This window comes from Pithys albifrons, chromosome 1 (genome assembly GCF_047495875.1).
Source record: "Pithys albifrons albifrons isolate INPA30051 chromosome 1, PitAlb_v1, whole genome shotgun sequence".
Lineage (NCBI taxonomy): Eukaryota > Metazoa > Chordata > Aves > Passeriformes > Thamnophilidae > Pithys > Pithys albifrons.
The window spans coordinates 11,073,569-11,088,660 of NC_092458.1; the positions used below are offsets into that span (position 1 = coordinate 11,073,569).

At 40.3% G+C, this 15,092-nt stretch overlaps 1 protein-coding gene across 1 annotated transcript; it reads right to left on the reverse strand.

The window, feature by feature from the left end:
- Positions 1-7,167: 7,167 nt before the first annotated feature.
- LOC139678664 (toll-like receptor 7) lies at positions 7,168-12,172 on the reverse strand. The gene is made up of 3 exons (XM_071569660.1): positions 12,064-12,172; positions 11,928-11,974; positions 7,168-10,423 (listed from the first exon to the last, which is right to left on the reverse strand). Exons 2-3 carry the CDS (start codon positions 11,928-11,930, stop codon positions 7,283-7,285), a joined length of 3,144 nt encoding a protein of 1,047 aa, XP_071425761.1. The 5' UTR covers positions 11,931-11,974; positions 12,064-12,172; the 3' UTR covers positions 7,168-7,282.
- Positions 12,173-15,092: the final 2,920 nt, after the last annotated feature.

Genomic DNA, 15,092 nt, shown 5'->3' on the forward strand with positions numbered 1-15,092 from the left:
GCTGCCCCTGTGCTCGCAGGTTCTCTGGGACCAGGGTTAGTGCCAGAGAGGGTGTGCATCACATCTCAGAGCCCATGACTATGCACACATAAAGGCATATCAGTCTCAGAGAAATTCAACTCCAAATATGTTTGTAGTCCAGAAAATTAGCATGTCTGCCAGACTGTTTCTGTGACTGGATGCCACATCAAGGCAGGTTTTCATTCACAATCAGCCACGGAATCTGAAGAGATGTGTCTGTGAGGAAGCAGTACTAAGAGGGACTCTGTTGTCTTTGATTTACTCCTTAAATGCACTTGGAAACTGTGTCAAAGTAGTATCTTATAGACATTGTGCCTGATCCTGAAAAATGGGAAACATTACCTACATTTCCAACATGATTCCTTTTCTTACTTGGAAAAAGAGAGCAAATAGGATGTGTATAGTGAAAGATAAATATTAGACTACTGAGGTCATGTCATAACTTATCCTTTATGTGCATCACTTACTCTAGTGCATGTTTCTCAATCTTTACAAAACTTATTATCCTTCAAAGGACAGCATGGCCCTCTCCCAGCTACTACTGAGCTGAGTCAACACACCCACCTAAAATCCACACCACCATCCTCACTATTCCGTCTTCCTTTCCAGAACTGAGGAGCACATCAAAACAAGATGGCCACCCACATGGGGCTTCATCTTTTCTCATGCCAGATGCTAGAACGGGTCTTGTGTAGAATTGCAGAAGATATCCAGGGTGACACATTAGAAAATGTGGTTCCAAAGATATCACAAAGGTGGGTGCTAAGGCTACTAGCTGCTCCTTCCTTTTTCATCACTATTTGGACACACTGGTGTCTAAGTTTCATAGAATTAAGTCGAGGCTATGCATCACTTCTTCTGCTTCTTGCAGCAGCCCAAATTTCTGGTTGGTTTTTAAAAACAAATAGTCCAGCTCTGGGATTTTGATGAGCTGATGCCACTGCTACATGAGGCAGATTTTAGGACATTAAAATACAATCTCTTACAGTGAGTTGTGGAACTTCCGATGGGAACATGCAAGGTGAGAAACTATAGGTAATCATGGAAATAATTTGAGATTTGTTTTTCCAAAGGAGAAAGGGTCAATACAATTCTTATTCTGGAAGTTTTCCATTTACGTAATGAATGGAAGTTCAGGATAGATAAACAGTGCAGCTTAGTGACTGAGTTTCCTTTAAGTTAATACCAGAACTAAAAGTAAGTCTTAGTCCAAGGTAAATAGGTTATTAGATTAGGAAATTTTGTTATGAGCAAAATGCAGCATTCAGGTGCAGTGTTTAAGCATAGTCTTGTATGAGTATAATTCTTATATATATACAGACTTCTGGATCTCAAATTTTCTGAGTAAATTATGAGAAAGAATCTGAAAACAAGATTACAAGAATGTATAACCTCAAACTTCCCTTGTTCAAAGTTTTACAAAATTTTCCTTTGTTCTTCTACACTGGAAGTAATTTGTCACTGTGACTTATCATTTAAATATCAGTTTCAATTATTTCTTCAGTTAGCAAAGCAAAAGCACAAAAAATTAGGGTAGGAAAAGAAGGTGTATTCACAAAAAAGGACTCATTGACAGTGTTGCTCTTTAATTGAAAATTACTTCCTCTGTAGGAAAATACAAGACTGGGCACGTATGTTTTTAAGCAACACATACTTCCAGAACCTCTAGCTCTTGTGGAATCCTACTAAAACATTGATAACATACATGATACCAGAGTTGCGGATGTTACTATGGGGAGTACAACATAGATAAACCAAACAGCTGAGATAGTGAAACCAGACCTTAACTTGAAAAATAAAAGAAAATATTCAGAAAAAAATATTTAGAAACCAAAAGCTGAAACCTTCCATTTTACAGCTTGCCAGCTTTTCTATAATTATATGAATCTATTGTCAGTCCTTCAATAATACCATTGCTAGAAAAAGATTGAAACTTTATTTCCTCAAATGTTTTAAACTTTGCATTAGCAAAAATGGTTTTGGTTTTGTGGGTGTTTCTTTTTAAAAAATGTCAAGTTACTCAAGAGTTGGTTTTGCTCACAATTTTGCCCCTAACAGTATGTCTCAGAAACATTAAAGGAAAGAAAACAAAGAGAGATAAGGCCATGGGTTTTGATCATTGGTACACTTCTTTGGCTCAGGAATTAATACCTTGAACAAAGATACTCTCCCACCAAAACAAGAATACTCAACAACCTCAATTTTGCAGACATTAGTAGAGCTCTCATCTGTCTCATACTTTTCACAGGCAAATTAGGAATTTCTCACGAGGACATTTGATTTTCACTTTTGGCCATTTTTTCTGACCAAATAATCCCAGGTACAATAATCTCTAAAGGCTCATTAACTAAGGGATGCATACAGGTTGTTTTTAGATGTTGGATATCCAGATTCCCTTTTCCAGTGCAGCAGCTGTAGATGGATATAATAGAAGCGATTTGACTTGTCTGTGGTTTATTTTTATCACTTATACTCCTGGGATAATGGCAGATTAATGTGTATGTCTTTTGCATTTAGACACACGATTTATCTTCCCAAATTAGGAGGCTAACTTCCATATATATGCAGTGAAGTTGAACTCCTCCAGAGGCAACTGAGAAGAATTATATCCTAAATGATCTGAATACCTTCTTCAGAGTAAATGGAGAAATTTGGCCTGTGGCTGATTTTTGTCAAATGAACAGCCTATCGTAGAACTAATTTCTACAGGCAGATACTTTCAAAACAAGATTGAGAAACTTAAAAGGCAGGGGTTATTTAGGAGACAAGAACTAGTTTCACTGCACTGGAGAGCCTATTGACCTACAATGTGATCTACTACAGACAAAGGCCTCCTGATCTTCATTGAGTTTTTTAAAAGATGCTATTATAAAGTTCCTTTATAGGATATCTTGTTTGCTACATAGCACCCCAATTTTATTGCAGAACAAGAACCTAAAGAAGTTAATATGTTGAAATTAGACCTCTTCTGACCTCCAGAGGTCCCTTAAAACATAAATTGTTCTCCCAGAGAGGCAGCTGCAAGTTCCTCACAAGTCAGTTCTTAAAAAACAGGTAAATCAAAGAGGTCAAAGATGATTTCACATTCATATAAACCTGTACTATAAGTAAGGATATTTCTTATCGGCTTTCAGTGATTATTCTTTTTGTGACACATTAATGATAGTAATGTAAATAACATATTTTTTCCTGCCAATTCCAGAAGAACTGTAAAAACTCAATAAATTTGCAATATTCCTCCTTGTTTCTCCTCTTTCTCCTTCTTCCACCCCACGTATGATCTTTTCAGGCCACAAAGACTAAATGCCAAGACTAGCCACTGTCTGTTTACAATTTCTGTAAGGAAAGACCAACTGATAAAGAACAACTTTGGTCATCACGGTTGGTATTTATGGTACTTCACATATTTTGATGTCCACCTGACATGAATATTCAAGAACTTGCTGCACACATAAACCTGGAGCAGCAATCACCTTGCCTAACTGAAAGTGTTCTCAGTGCAAACACCTACACAGTTAGTGGAGAGAAATCCTTCTTTTGGTTTGCAGTTATTTTGATCCACCCCAAATTCCTGTATTGGGATAAGACATTCATAAAATGTCTTTATGGTCTTACCTCTGGCCTTGAAGCCCTAATGTATAGAAACATCAGGACTCATCAGCGTTTGATAATTTGGACACTGCTGTGTCAACCAGACAAACAAGTTTCAAGCTTTGCCAGAGAGCAAGTGCACAAGAAACTGGGAGGGAGCATAGCTGGGACAGGGAGGGACCTTGATAGGCTAGAGAGATGGGCTGATTCCAATGGGATGAAGTTCAATAAGGCCAAGTGCCGGGTCCTGCACTTTGTCCACAACAACCCCATGCAGTGCTACAGGCTGGGCACAGATTTGCTGGAGAGCAGCCAGGCAGAAAGGTGCCTCGGGATTTGGATTGACAGGAGACTGAACATGAGCCAACAGTGTGCCCAGGTGGCCAAGAAGGCCAATGGGATCCTGTCCTGTATCAAAAGTAGCATGGCTAGCAGGACGAGGGAAGTGATCCTTCCCCTGTACTCAGTGCTGGTGAGGTCACACCTTGAGTATTGTGTTCAGTTCTGGGCCCCTCAGTTCAGGAAAGATATTGAAGTGCTGGAGCGGGTCCAGAAAAGAGCAACAAGGCTGGTGAAAGGACTTGAGCACAAGTCCTGTGAAGAAAGGCTGGCAGACCTGGGGTTGTTTAGCCTGGAGAAGAGGAGGCTCAGGGGAGATCTTATCACTCTCTACAACTACTTGAAAGGATGTTGTAGCCAGGTGGGGATTGGTCTCTTCTCTCAGGCAACCAACAGTAGGACAAGAGGGCATGGGCTTAAGCTCTGCCAGGGGAGGTTTAGGTTGGATATCAGGAAGAAGTTATTTACAGAGAGAGTGGTCAGGCATTGGAATGGCCTGCCCAGGGAAATGCTGGATTCCCCGACCCTGGAGATGTTTAAGGTGCGACTGGACGTGGCACTTAGTGCCATGATCTAGCAATCAAAGTAGGGTTGGATTAAGGGTTGGACTTGATGATCTCAGAGGTCTCTTCCAACCCAACTGATTCTATGATTCTATGACAGCTGACCTGAACTGGACAAAGGGATATTTTATACCATAGAATGTCATGCCCAGTATACAGACTGGGAGAATTACCTGGAAGGAGAACTCATTGAGGTTTGGAGATGGGTTTTACATGAGTCAGTGGGTGAGCAATTGTTGTGCATCACTTGTCATTCTTGGGTTTTATCTCTCTCTCTCCACTTTCCATTGCTATTATTATTGTTGTTGTAATATTACTTTTGCTTCATTTTAACTATGAAACTGTTATTATCTCAACCAACAAGTTTTACTTTTCTGATTCTCCTCCCCATTCCACCAGGTTAGGGGAGAAGTGAGTCAGAGATTGCATGATGCTTAGTTGCCAGTTGAGATTAAACCACAACATCCTCACAAGTCACCGAACCTTGTTTCTGCTGCCCATACGCTTTGTTTTCTTCACCTTAGCTACAGAAAAAATCCCTGGTCAGCCAAGCTGGCCTTCTGCCTCATCAGCTTGACTTCCAACATTTTGGAATTGCATGCTCTTGTGCCCTCATGAGATGATGTTTAAAATGAGGCCAAACTTATGTATCCCAGCTTCTCCAAAACAATTTTCCTAGGGGACCTTACAAAGTACTTTTCTGAGCAGCCTGAATTCTGCTCTCCTCTTATCCAGAGTTTTGCTGGCAACTTTCCTTCTGTCACCAAATAATTTAGATTCAACTACTTCATGGTCCAAAATGTCCACCAGTCATGAGGCTGTCTTGTTAACAAGCAACAAATCAAGGAGGATATCTTTCTTAATCAAGTCCCTTAGTACCTGTACCAATATATAAGCATTGTTACTCATGTCGTACCCATCCTCTGTGTTTTCCTCAGTGGAAGAGGATAAAATACTTCTCCCCTCAACCTCAGAAAGGCTGTGACCTTGGGTTCCTGCCCTAATCAACAAGTCTGAGAAAGAGGATCTGCTCCAAACTAGATGTTGCGGGGAGGCAAAGGGAGAAGGGGTGTGGTAATTGAGGAACAGAAGTTCCTGTTTCAAGCATTACCTTGTGGAGAGGGTCATATTTTAGCCCATGTTATCACATTTAGAGCTACAGATTGTTTAGGCTTAAAAACAAAACCATCAGAAACACAGATTATTAAAATATAACCATAAAACTCCCATTTTTAAAACCAGCTCTGTCTCTATTTCCTATTTCTGTATTTAACTAATAAAAATTATGTGACAAATTCGGAGCAGAAAACCCCTTCTTATCTGTAATATTATTATTACATGAAGTTTCTCTATTTTTTGTTTGTGCTTGTGTTCTTGTCTGTCTGGTTACCTACAATTATAAAAAGAGACGCTATTTAAGGGAAGGACAAGTCAGAACAGTAGGTGAGGAAATACAGGAGGCACGTGAAATAGATTTAAAGTCGTTAAGAGTGTCAGTTCCTCATCAGCCAGAGTTATCACTGAGACTAGTTGCGAGAAAAGAAAAAAGGCCTTTGGAAAGAGAGAAAAAGCTGTGCCCAGGCTGCTGAAAACAGGACCACCCAGCAAGGTGAGAATGCACTGCACCTTCAAAAAGGACATCATCACAGCAAGCAGAGAATCTACCCAAGTCACGCTCAGAGGTTTAGTCTGTCATTACAGAAGGCTTCATTTGAAATACCATCATGTGTTCAGTGAGTCTGCTCTGTGAACAAGCCCAAGTGTTTGTGTTTCTGAGCATTGTTTCTACTCTTTTTCAGGATGTCTCTAAAGCTAGACCCATTCCTATCACAAGTGTTTAGTGGTGTCCCATCACCTGCTGTGGGAAGGCGGACTTCCTGGGGAACAAGAAGGTGAGGGAGGGCTTGAGCCTGCTCTGGAGCACCACAGCACAGCTAAAGAAACACTGGGATGGATGGTTTCCTTGTTTGACTTGGTCTTATGTGCATTGCAATCCAAATTTTGACCATGTTTTCTTCTGGAGGAAGTCTGGGAAGGTAGAAATGATTCAGTCACTTTATCATGTCCTCAGGCCCAGTCCTGGCTGGACTAGCTAACACCATGCCATATGATTCAGAAGGGGATGAAACATAGGACTCAGGTCGAAACAGAGAAGCCTAACACTGACAGTACGACACTGGAGAGTCTTCAAGAAGAAGCCAGCTCAGCCAACAGCCCAGGAGGCAGGTGAAAGGCAGAGTGAAAAGGTTACCTGAAAGTTAATAGTAAATGCTAATTTAACTTCTACCATGCCATACATTAGCTGCATGTTCCCCCATTCCTTCCTTTTTTCCCAACTTTCTCTTTTATCTTTTGCCCTACCTTTCTTTGTTGCTTCTCATTTCCTCCTTTGTTTACTTGATTTTCTCCATCTGCAATGTGCCTGTGCCTCTGGCTCTCTGCTGTCCTGTTCCCCCTCCTCACTTTCCTGCAGAAGCCTGCAAACCCTTCTATTGATCTCACATACCTTCCCATTTTAGCATCTCCTCTAGCTGAGCAGTAATCAGTGCAAACCAAAGTGCATGTCATCTGTGTCCTGACAACAGTTTCAGCTCAAAATTGTCATAACACAATAAGTGAATTTTCAGCTTTGGAACTAATTGTGCATTTAATTTTGAGACATAATACACAAATTAGATTTATCTTCCATGCAGCAATAGTATTGGCAAATGAAGTGGGAGATCTTTTCCTAATTGTGCATCATAAACATAATTGAAGGGAGGATAGAGCTAAACAGTTTCTTGGAGAAGCTTGTTATAAGCCAGTGAGTTGCTTGTAGCTATGGCATTTTTCAGGCACTGCCAGAAGAAGGGCTGAGATTGAGGGTTAGTTGGCCATTCCAAGACAGAACTTCTGCACAGCCTCTTCCTCAGCCGGACATAGCGGGACTTCTGCAAAACCTTCTCAAGAAATATCAAGATAATGACATCCATTTTTTCATCTAGAAGACGCTGGTGGGCCATGTAAAATGTTGTCTTGAAGCTGCCGCTTTTAATATACTTGTTGGTCAGCACAAATATGGTTTTTTTGCTCAGCTGAATGCTCTGGGAAAGGTTGTCAAAGACTGGCTGTCCTGGGAGCCAGTCCCTTCCTTCTAGGCATAAATTGAACTGCCTGACTTTTTGGTCTTCCAGCCTTTCAACCAGTTCTTCCATTACCCACTCACTCACAGCTGGATCTTGATTGTCATAGGCAATAAAAGCATCGTAACAAGAATCTGGGGAAGATAAGCGCCGATAGCCCTTCAGCTTGGCAGTGCAGTAATGGTAACTATACCACACATCCCAGAAGTACAGATGGCTTGTCACCGTGAGCACCATAATGCAGAGGATAGTTGAAGCTGACAGAGCGTACAGGACCAAATATGAGGTGTCCAGCTCACAGGTATATAGATCCAAGAAAACCACACTTCTTCCCTTATGTGCCCCTGGGCCAGCACAGGTCACGTCTGTGGCCAGAAGAGGAATAGTCACTTGAGTCTGATTGATCCACCAGACAAACCACACAGCCTCGCAGGTGCACTGGAACGGATTGCCATGCAAAAGAAGTATCTTCAGGTTGTTAATGACACTTTCAGGGAAGCTAGATTTCTCAATTATTTCAATCTTGTTGGAGCTGAGATCCAAGTACCTCAGTTTAAAAGCACCTCTGAGAAAATGTTTGGTTAGATGCTGGATGCGATTGTTTCGGAGCATCAGTTCCTGGAGTGATGATGAGCAATTGGACAGTTCTCGGGGAACCGTAGTCAGAAGGTTGTTGCTCAGGTCCAGAGTTACCAGTTTTTTCAGATACTGGAGGCTTCCCCAGTTGAAACTCTTTAGTCGATTATTGGTTAAATTGAGGAGCTTGAGTTTGGGAGGCATTGCTACAAAAACATCATGAGGGACAAAACTGAGTGAGTTGAAGGAAATATCCAGTTCCTCCAGGCCACTCAGATTCTTGAAGAAGGACAAGTATCTAGAATTGCCATCCATCCATAAAACATCTAAATGATTTCCTCTAAATTCTAAAATTTGCAGAGATTGACTTTCCATTCCTGTGTTAATAGTGGTAGAAATAGCATTCTCATTCATCATCAGCTTTCTCAGATGAGTCAAGGTTTTTATAAAACTAAGCACATGAGTAACACCTTCAGCCAGAAAATAATGCTGGTTATTGCTCAGGTCCAGAATTTCTAGTTGTTTTAGCTCTTTGAAAGCAGTTTGGTATAGCAAATCAACCCTGTTGTTAGAAAAATCCAGGTACTTCAATCCAGACATGTCAGAAAATTCACTTCCATTTATAGTTTGACTTATTGCATTATCTGACAAGTTGAGACATCTGAGGGAGCTAAGTCCCGAGAAGTCTGAGGGGTTAATAAAAAATACATTATTTCTGCTCAAATCCAGAGTTTTTCCATATTTCAGGCAATCTTCCTTAACTGAAGATTGGTAAGAAGCAGCCTCTTTGTCTTTGGAATGGCAACTTCGTTCATACACATCATACCTGAAATAATGCATCTCTTGTAGGACTTGCCTGTTGTACTGCTCTGCTGAAATCCTAGGATTAGAGCAGAATCCATAGAAGTTGCTTTCCCCTGAAGAAGGAGAAATTTTATTCACTGAGAGGTCTATGAATTTAAGAGCAGGGAATTCTTTGAACACTGACAGGTTTACAACTTTAATAAAATTAGTCCCAAGATCCAACACGCTTAGATTCGCAAGATGGAGCAATGGGTGTAGATCTCGTGCTCTCAGTTCTTTAAAGACATAACCCTTGAACCTCAAGGTTTCCAGGTTAGAGAGGGAAGAAAACGTCTTGGACAGATTCAGGAAGGGAGAATACGTCTTCAATTCAAAATTGAAGGACAGATCAAGCTCCACGAGGTTGGGGATAAACTTCAGAAACTGAGCATCTCCAATCTCCTTTATGAGGAAATTTTGGGACAGATCAAGTTCTTTGAGATTCATGAGGTTTTTAAACCAGTTGCTGGGTATGCTCTGAAGAGAGTTACTGTGAAGTCGCAAAATCCTTAGATTTCTCAAGGAATCAAAAGCCTTTGAGTGTATGTCAATTGAGCTATTGTGGCAGGGAATACAAGGATAAGGGGCATTATAGCAACGTGGGCAATTGCCACTTAGGTCAAGAATTTCTAAGTTGATAAGGGCACTTAAATCTTCTTCTTGAATCACTTGAATCATGTTATTGTAAATATACAGTTCCTTTAAAGTAGATGACAAATTGGGTGGAATATGTGTTAAGTTGTTGGACTTCAGGGATAGTATTGTTATTTTTTTCAGCTCCAGAAAGGCTGTTTGCTCAATTTCAAATGAAACATTGCATGGATTGCGGTAGTAACAGTTCTGTCCCAGATACAGTACCTCTAGGTTCCCTAGCTCTGAGAAGTTGGCTTTTTGGATAGAAAAAATAGTATTTGCTTCCAAGCTCAGCAGGCTTAGAGTAGCAGGAAGTCCTTGAGGTATTTCCAACAGCTTGTTTGCATCCAAGTACAATGACTTCAATCTTGTCAGGGCAGCAAAAGTGCCATTCTCAATTTTCAGTGTGCCGGTGCACACGTTGTCTTTGGGCCCCATTCTGGGAGGTACACAGTTGCATCTGAAGTCAATCTCCAGGAGGTTTTGAAGTTGAGCAAAGGATGTTGGATAGATATGGAGGATATGGTTAATACTCAGGGTAAGGTTGGTAGCATTTCCAGGGATCCCTCTGGGAACTTCCGTGAGACGCCGATAGGTGCAGTCCACTGTCACAGTACCTTCCCAGGATTTAACATCACAGGGTAAAGTTTTGGGAAACCAGGCTCCTGACAGTAGCATCGGAAATAGGAAGAGCAAGACAATTAGCAATGCATTCGACATCTTTGCACAAGGTACCTAAAACCAAGGAAACACAGAGGTATTAGTTTCATGCAATGAGAACATTTCACCCACACACTGGGTCAGACCAAATGGAGAGCTGCAGTTGCCTCACAGAGGCCAGGAGTGCATGTGCAGGCAGTTTTTTAGATTTTGGGAAGGCATATTTTGGTATTCCTTACGTATTATCATTAAGAACTGTAGTGTTAATTTAAATCTGAGTCTCTAAATAATGATAAGTATGAAGGAGCAAGCGGTATTATTTTCTGCCAAATTGCTGCACTCTTAATGCAACAGAAGGAGAAGTTAATTAGATTCAACTTTTAAAGGTTTGATAAACCAAAATGAACTTTTGCCAAAGCACTAGAGCAGAACAGCGACAAGGTGTGATTGCAGTCTAGGTTTATAACACAAAGTTTCTGTATGAACTCGTACCCAGCCACCGCACTCAGGCCCTTAATTTTAGGTGCTTACTCAAGTTCCTCATTTCATTGCCACCAATGTGGGCTGCACTGATGTTCAAGGGAGAGTGGGAGCAAGGAGGGAGCGACAGGGAGAACAAGACAGAGAGGGGTCCAGGTGCTGCTGGGCTATGGAGACGGAGGGAGTTCTCTCTGACTACACACCAAACAGAGACTAACACTGCTTATTTGGTGCCTGAAAATAGTTGCAAAAATCTGGGTCTTAAAAGTCTACGTGAATGCTTTTCTATGTTTCTTAAGAAGTCAAAAAAGACCTTTAGAGTCTTTACAATTCTCAGAATTTGAACTTTCACATTACAATATTTTTAGGAACCTAAGTGTTGTTGCAGAGCCAGCCTAGCTTCTGCGATCTTTGTGCTTCATTTTCCTGTATATTCTTCTATTTCCTAATTTCTTTTTAATGTGTTAGCTATTTTACCTGTAAACCGTTAAATTCTGGTACTGTATCTGACTATTTGCATGTGTAACACTTTGTAGCTGTTATAGTACCAGAAGAAAACAAAATACTTTTAAAGAGGAGAAGCAAGCAATGTCTTTGCAATGAGAAGTTTGTTTAAAAGTACAGCTAGGTTATGCATGTAAACTGCTTTTTTCTCTGTGATCTCCACTGGGCTTTATAAGAAGTCAAAACCCACTAATTTACTGATCGTATTGGACGTGCACAAACTCATCATGATTTGGGGTGTTTTTCAAATATTCAGCAACAGTATAGCTAAGTGTTTTTCAAGAAAGGTTTTCTCCAGGGGTTCCATATGAACTGACAGGGAGAAAGGCTAGAGTAACACCTCAGAAATGACAGCAAATAGAAAAGTTATTATTATACTCATTCTGAAGTACAGTACTACAGATATATGATATCCAGGTAGTATTAGAGAAAATAAATGCTTTCCTATCATGTCAAAATGCACTGCAGCTTGTAACCATAATAGTAGAAATGATCATTTAGAAAGCAGAAAAGCAGAAAATGTTCTTGAATATCTTCCACAACAGTTCAAGTAAAAGAGGTCTTAGGGCAAATTTAAAATGCAAGTTTAACATACCATCTTCTGTGTGCTTCCAGGTCTGGCAGATTTGATGCTGGAAGTGACTGCAAACCAGAGCAGAAGAAAACAACATAAAAGTTATTCCCACTGGTTCAGCTGAGATGTAGAGAGATTATAACATGACATAACTCACTCAAGACAACACTAATTTACACATTTTCTACTTTGTCTTCATCTGAACACCAAAGAAAGGCAACTTCAAAATACTAAACGAGAGAGCATGAGATTAATAAGCTAGAAGACAAAGGCATTGTGTAAGTGTAAAATTCATGTGAGCAACAAATATTTGCAGAAGCTCAACTTCCTTTTTTTTTCCCCCTACGTACTGTAAGCTGCATGAAGGGAGACAAAAATTGTTAGTTGGTATGAAAGTTTAGTAATTTTTGTAATTATTATTTGGGATTCATTTCTGGAGCTAACAGTTTCAAGAACTCAGATCTTACTAACAATCACCTGAGTGCTAAAGAAGCAGACAAGTCTCTTAAACTGAACACTTTATGGAAGAAATATCATTAAGTCAATGGGACTTGTGGAAGAAAACAAAAACCAAGAGGAAGAGGATAATTGTAAGGGCATAGGAAACTGAATACAAAAAGGTGAAAACTGCATGGGAGAGTGTACACAAGTTGGATTGAGAATGTTGATTTCTTCAAGCTTCCAACCACGTGCCTGGTACATGACACCAGAATATGAGTTGTTTAATGTCTGCTTGCTGTGGTTGCAAGTAAGTTTTCTAAATCACAGTGTTCAGTCACCCACTCCTGTAATTTCTGATCCCCCTCACAGTTTATGCCTACAAACTGGGAAAATTTTAATAGCTGTACTGACACTTAGCATTTTCATTTGGAATAAGGCTGATCTTACTGTTTTTATATTAGGAACTTGTCACCTAGCAAAGACCTGAAGGAGTTTCAATTCTATGCAAAGTGATACTCTAGCTTTAGCTGAATGCCAGTAGAAATGAGAGTGCTTCTTTGGTTTTTTGGGTTGTTGGTTTTTTTACCTGAGAAATGTGGGAAGCAAAATACAGCACTATTTTCCTTTAAAGAGTTGGGGGCAGGGTAAATGCAAGGGAGTTTAATAGTCCAGATCTTCTGAACTATACTTTGATTTTTAGAGGCACAACGAGTCACTGATTTACTGATTTCAAAAGTTCAGATTTTTCTTAGATGTTGCGCAAAATCTCTTTTGTATCCTATGAAATATAAAGTAACTGAAAGCAGAAGAGTATTTCTTACTTCATCATGTGTTAGGGGAAGACCCACTGGTAACAGCAAATGTATATTGCTGCCTCTGTGAGCAAAAAATATAATTGAAAATAAAGAGCCCTTAATAGCCTTAATCTTTCATGTATAGTTTCGGTTGTCAGTTGGGTTTATAATCAGATTGGTGAATTCCCATATCCTTTTTCCTTTTTTCCCCTTTGTCATCTAAAGGAAAACTTACAGCAAGTTACTTTAGCTTATGTCTCAAAGTCAGTATTCTGTTGTGTTCATCTCAAAGCTAGGTAATTTACTTTTAAGTCCTAAAGTCTTGAAGCAAAATCTTTTCTCTAAAGTGCTAATCCTAATATAAAGAGTGAGGAAACAACCTCACATATTCATGCTTAATACAACATTCAGAGTAACATTGCGTAGTTTAGCCAGGAAGTTATTCAAGAAAACTGTTAAATTGCTCAATTTTTGAAATGCCTAACTTGGCTCTTCAAACTAATGTTGCTGATAACAGTTGCAGAAATGTGTTTGCAGAGACTAAAAATAACCAAAACAGTAAGCAGAAGACAGCAGTAGAGAAGATTGGCCTACAAAGGCAGAGGAGCACTCACAGCTCTGGTGAGGGAAGAGACCCAAACCCCCTGTGGCGCTGAGATATGGCTGAAGGAGTCTCTAGTACCACGGAAATAGAGTTGCCCATTTCTGAGAGCTGAGGCTGCCCCAGGCTACCTCAGTGCCAAGACTGACTGACTGGTGTTTACAACAGGGGTTAAAATTGTTTGCTGAAAGCAAAGGTGCCTGGCACTCCTATTACTGAAAGTGAGTTACCTTCAAGGGAGGCAGAAGGCATCCAGAAATACCTGAATTAAAAAGTAGTTTTTTTCCAAGCTCTCCAGGGTCAGCAATGCAGCTACACCTCTCCTGTTTACCTCATCCCAAGGGGCTGATAAGGGTAGCCAGAGATGGCATCCCTGCCTTTCTTGGGGGATGAGGACGAGAAGTGCCAAAGCAGTAATGCTGGAAGTGGTGGTGCACACTAATGCAGGAACTGCTGGCAAATCATAAAACTGCAAGGTTCAGAGGAATTTTGGAACTTGTAAGTGGAATCCTTCTTCGTAGTGATGAAATTACTAGCCTGCAGGATTCTGACTTGTAAAGTTTAATGTAGGTAATCCTGCCATGAATTAGGTAATTCTGCTGGTTTTTCTCAGGCAAGAGCACTGAGGGAGTACTGGAACAACCTCTGCATGACAACATGAAACTCAGACACTTCTGGACCCAAAAAAATCACATAGGAGGAAAGCAGTTCCATATAAATTAAAGGTTTAAGATTAGGGCAAGCAAGCAACTGTAAGGAAGCTCACATTAAACATGTGAGAATGTCAATTTATGGACTTCTAAACATCATGAAACATGATATTCTCATTTATTATAGGCCTTAATGTTGACTTTTAAACAACTGTGCATGATGTTTCTGTGTATAAAGGCAATTACTCAATAGACATTATTTTGATTTTGAACTGCACTGAAATTAATTGAATTCCTTTCTCTTTCTGTGTATATTTTTACATACACAAAATATCTATATGCTATAGGAATGTATATTGTATAGTGAACATATTGTATATATCTAGATATAGTGGCAAATTCATTATTGCACAATGTCCTAAGGGTTTTAACTTATGTAACCAAGGAGAAATGCCTGCCACTAACAGTGGCACAGGCTTCCATTCATGTTCTGCATGCCCTTCCTTCCAGGCTGCTCTGGAGCCTGTTTCAGAATCATGGGAGCAGATTTTTCCTTTGCCCTCCCACCACTGTTCCCTGGACCCTACCCCTGCAAGCCTCAGTGGGACCAGGGGTTTCCTAGAGCTGAGGGGCAGTAGCACTTACTTCACTCCCACTTTCCCCCAATAGTAACTCTGGAAGTGAAGAGTTAGTGCAAACC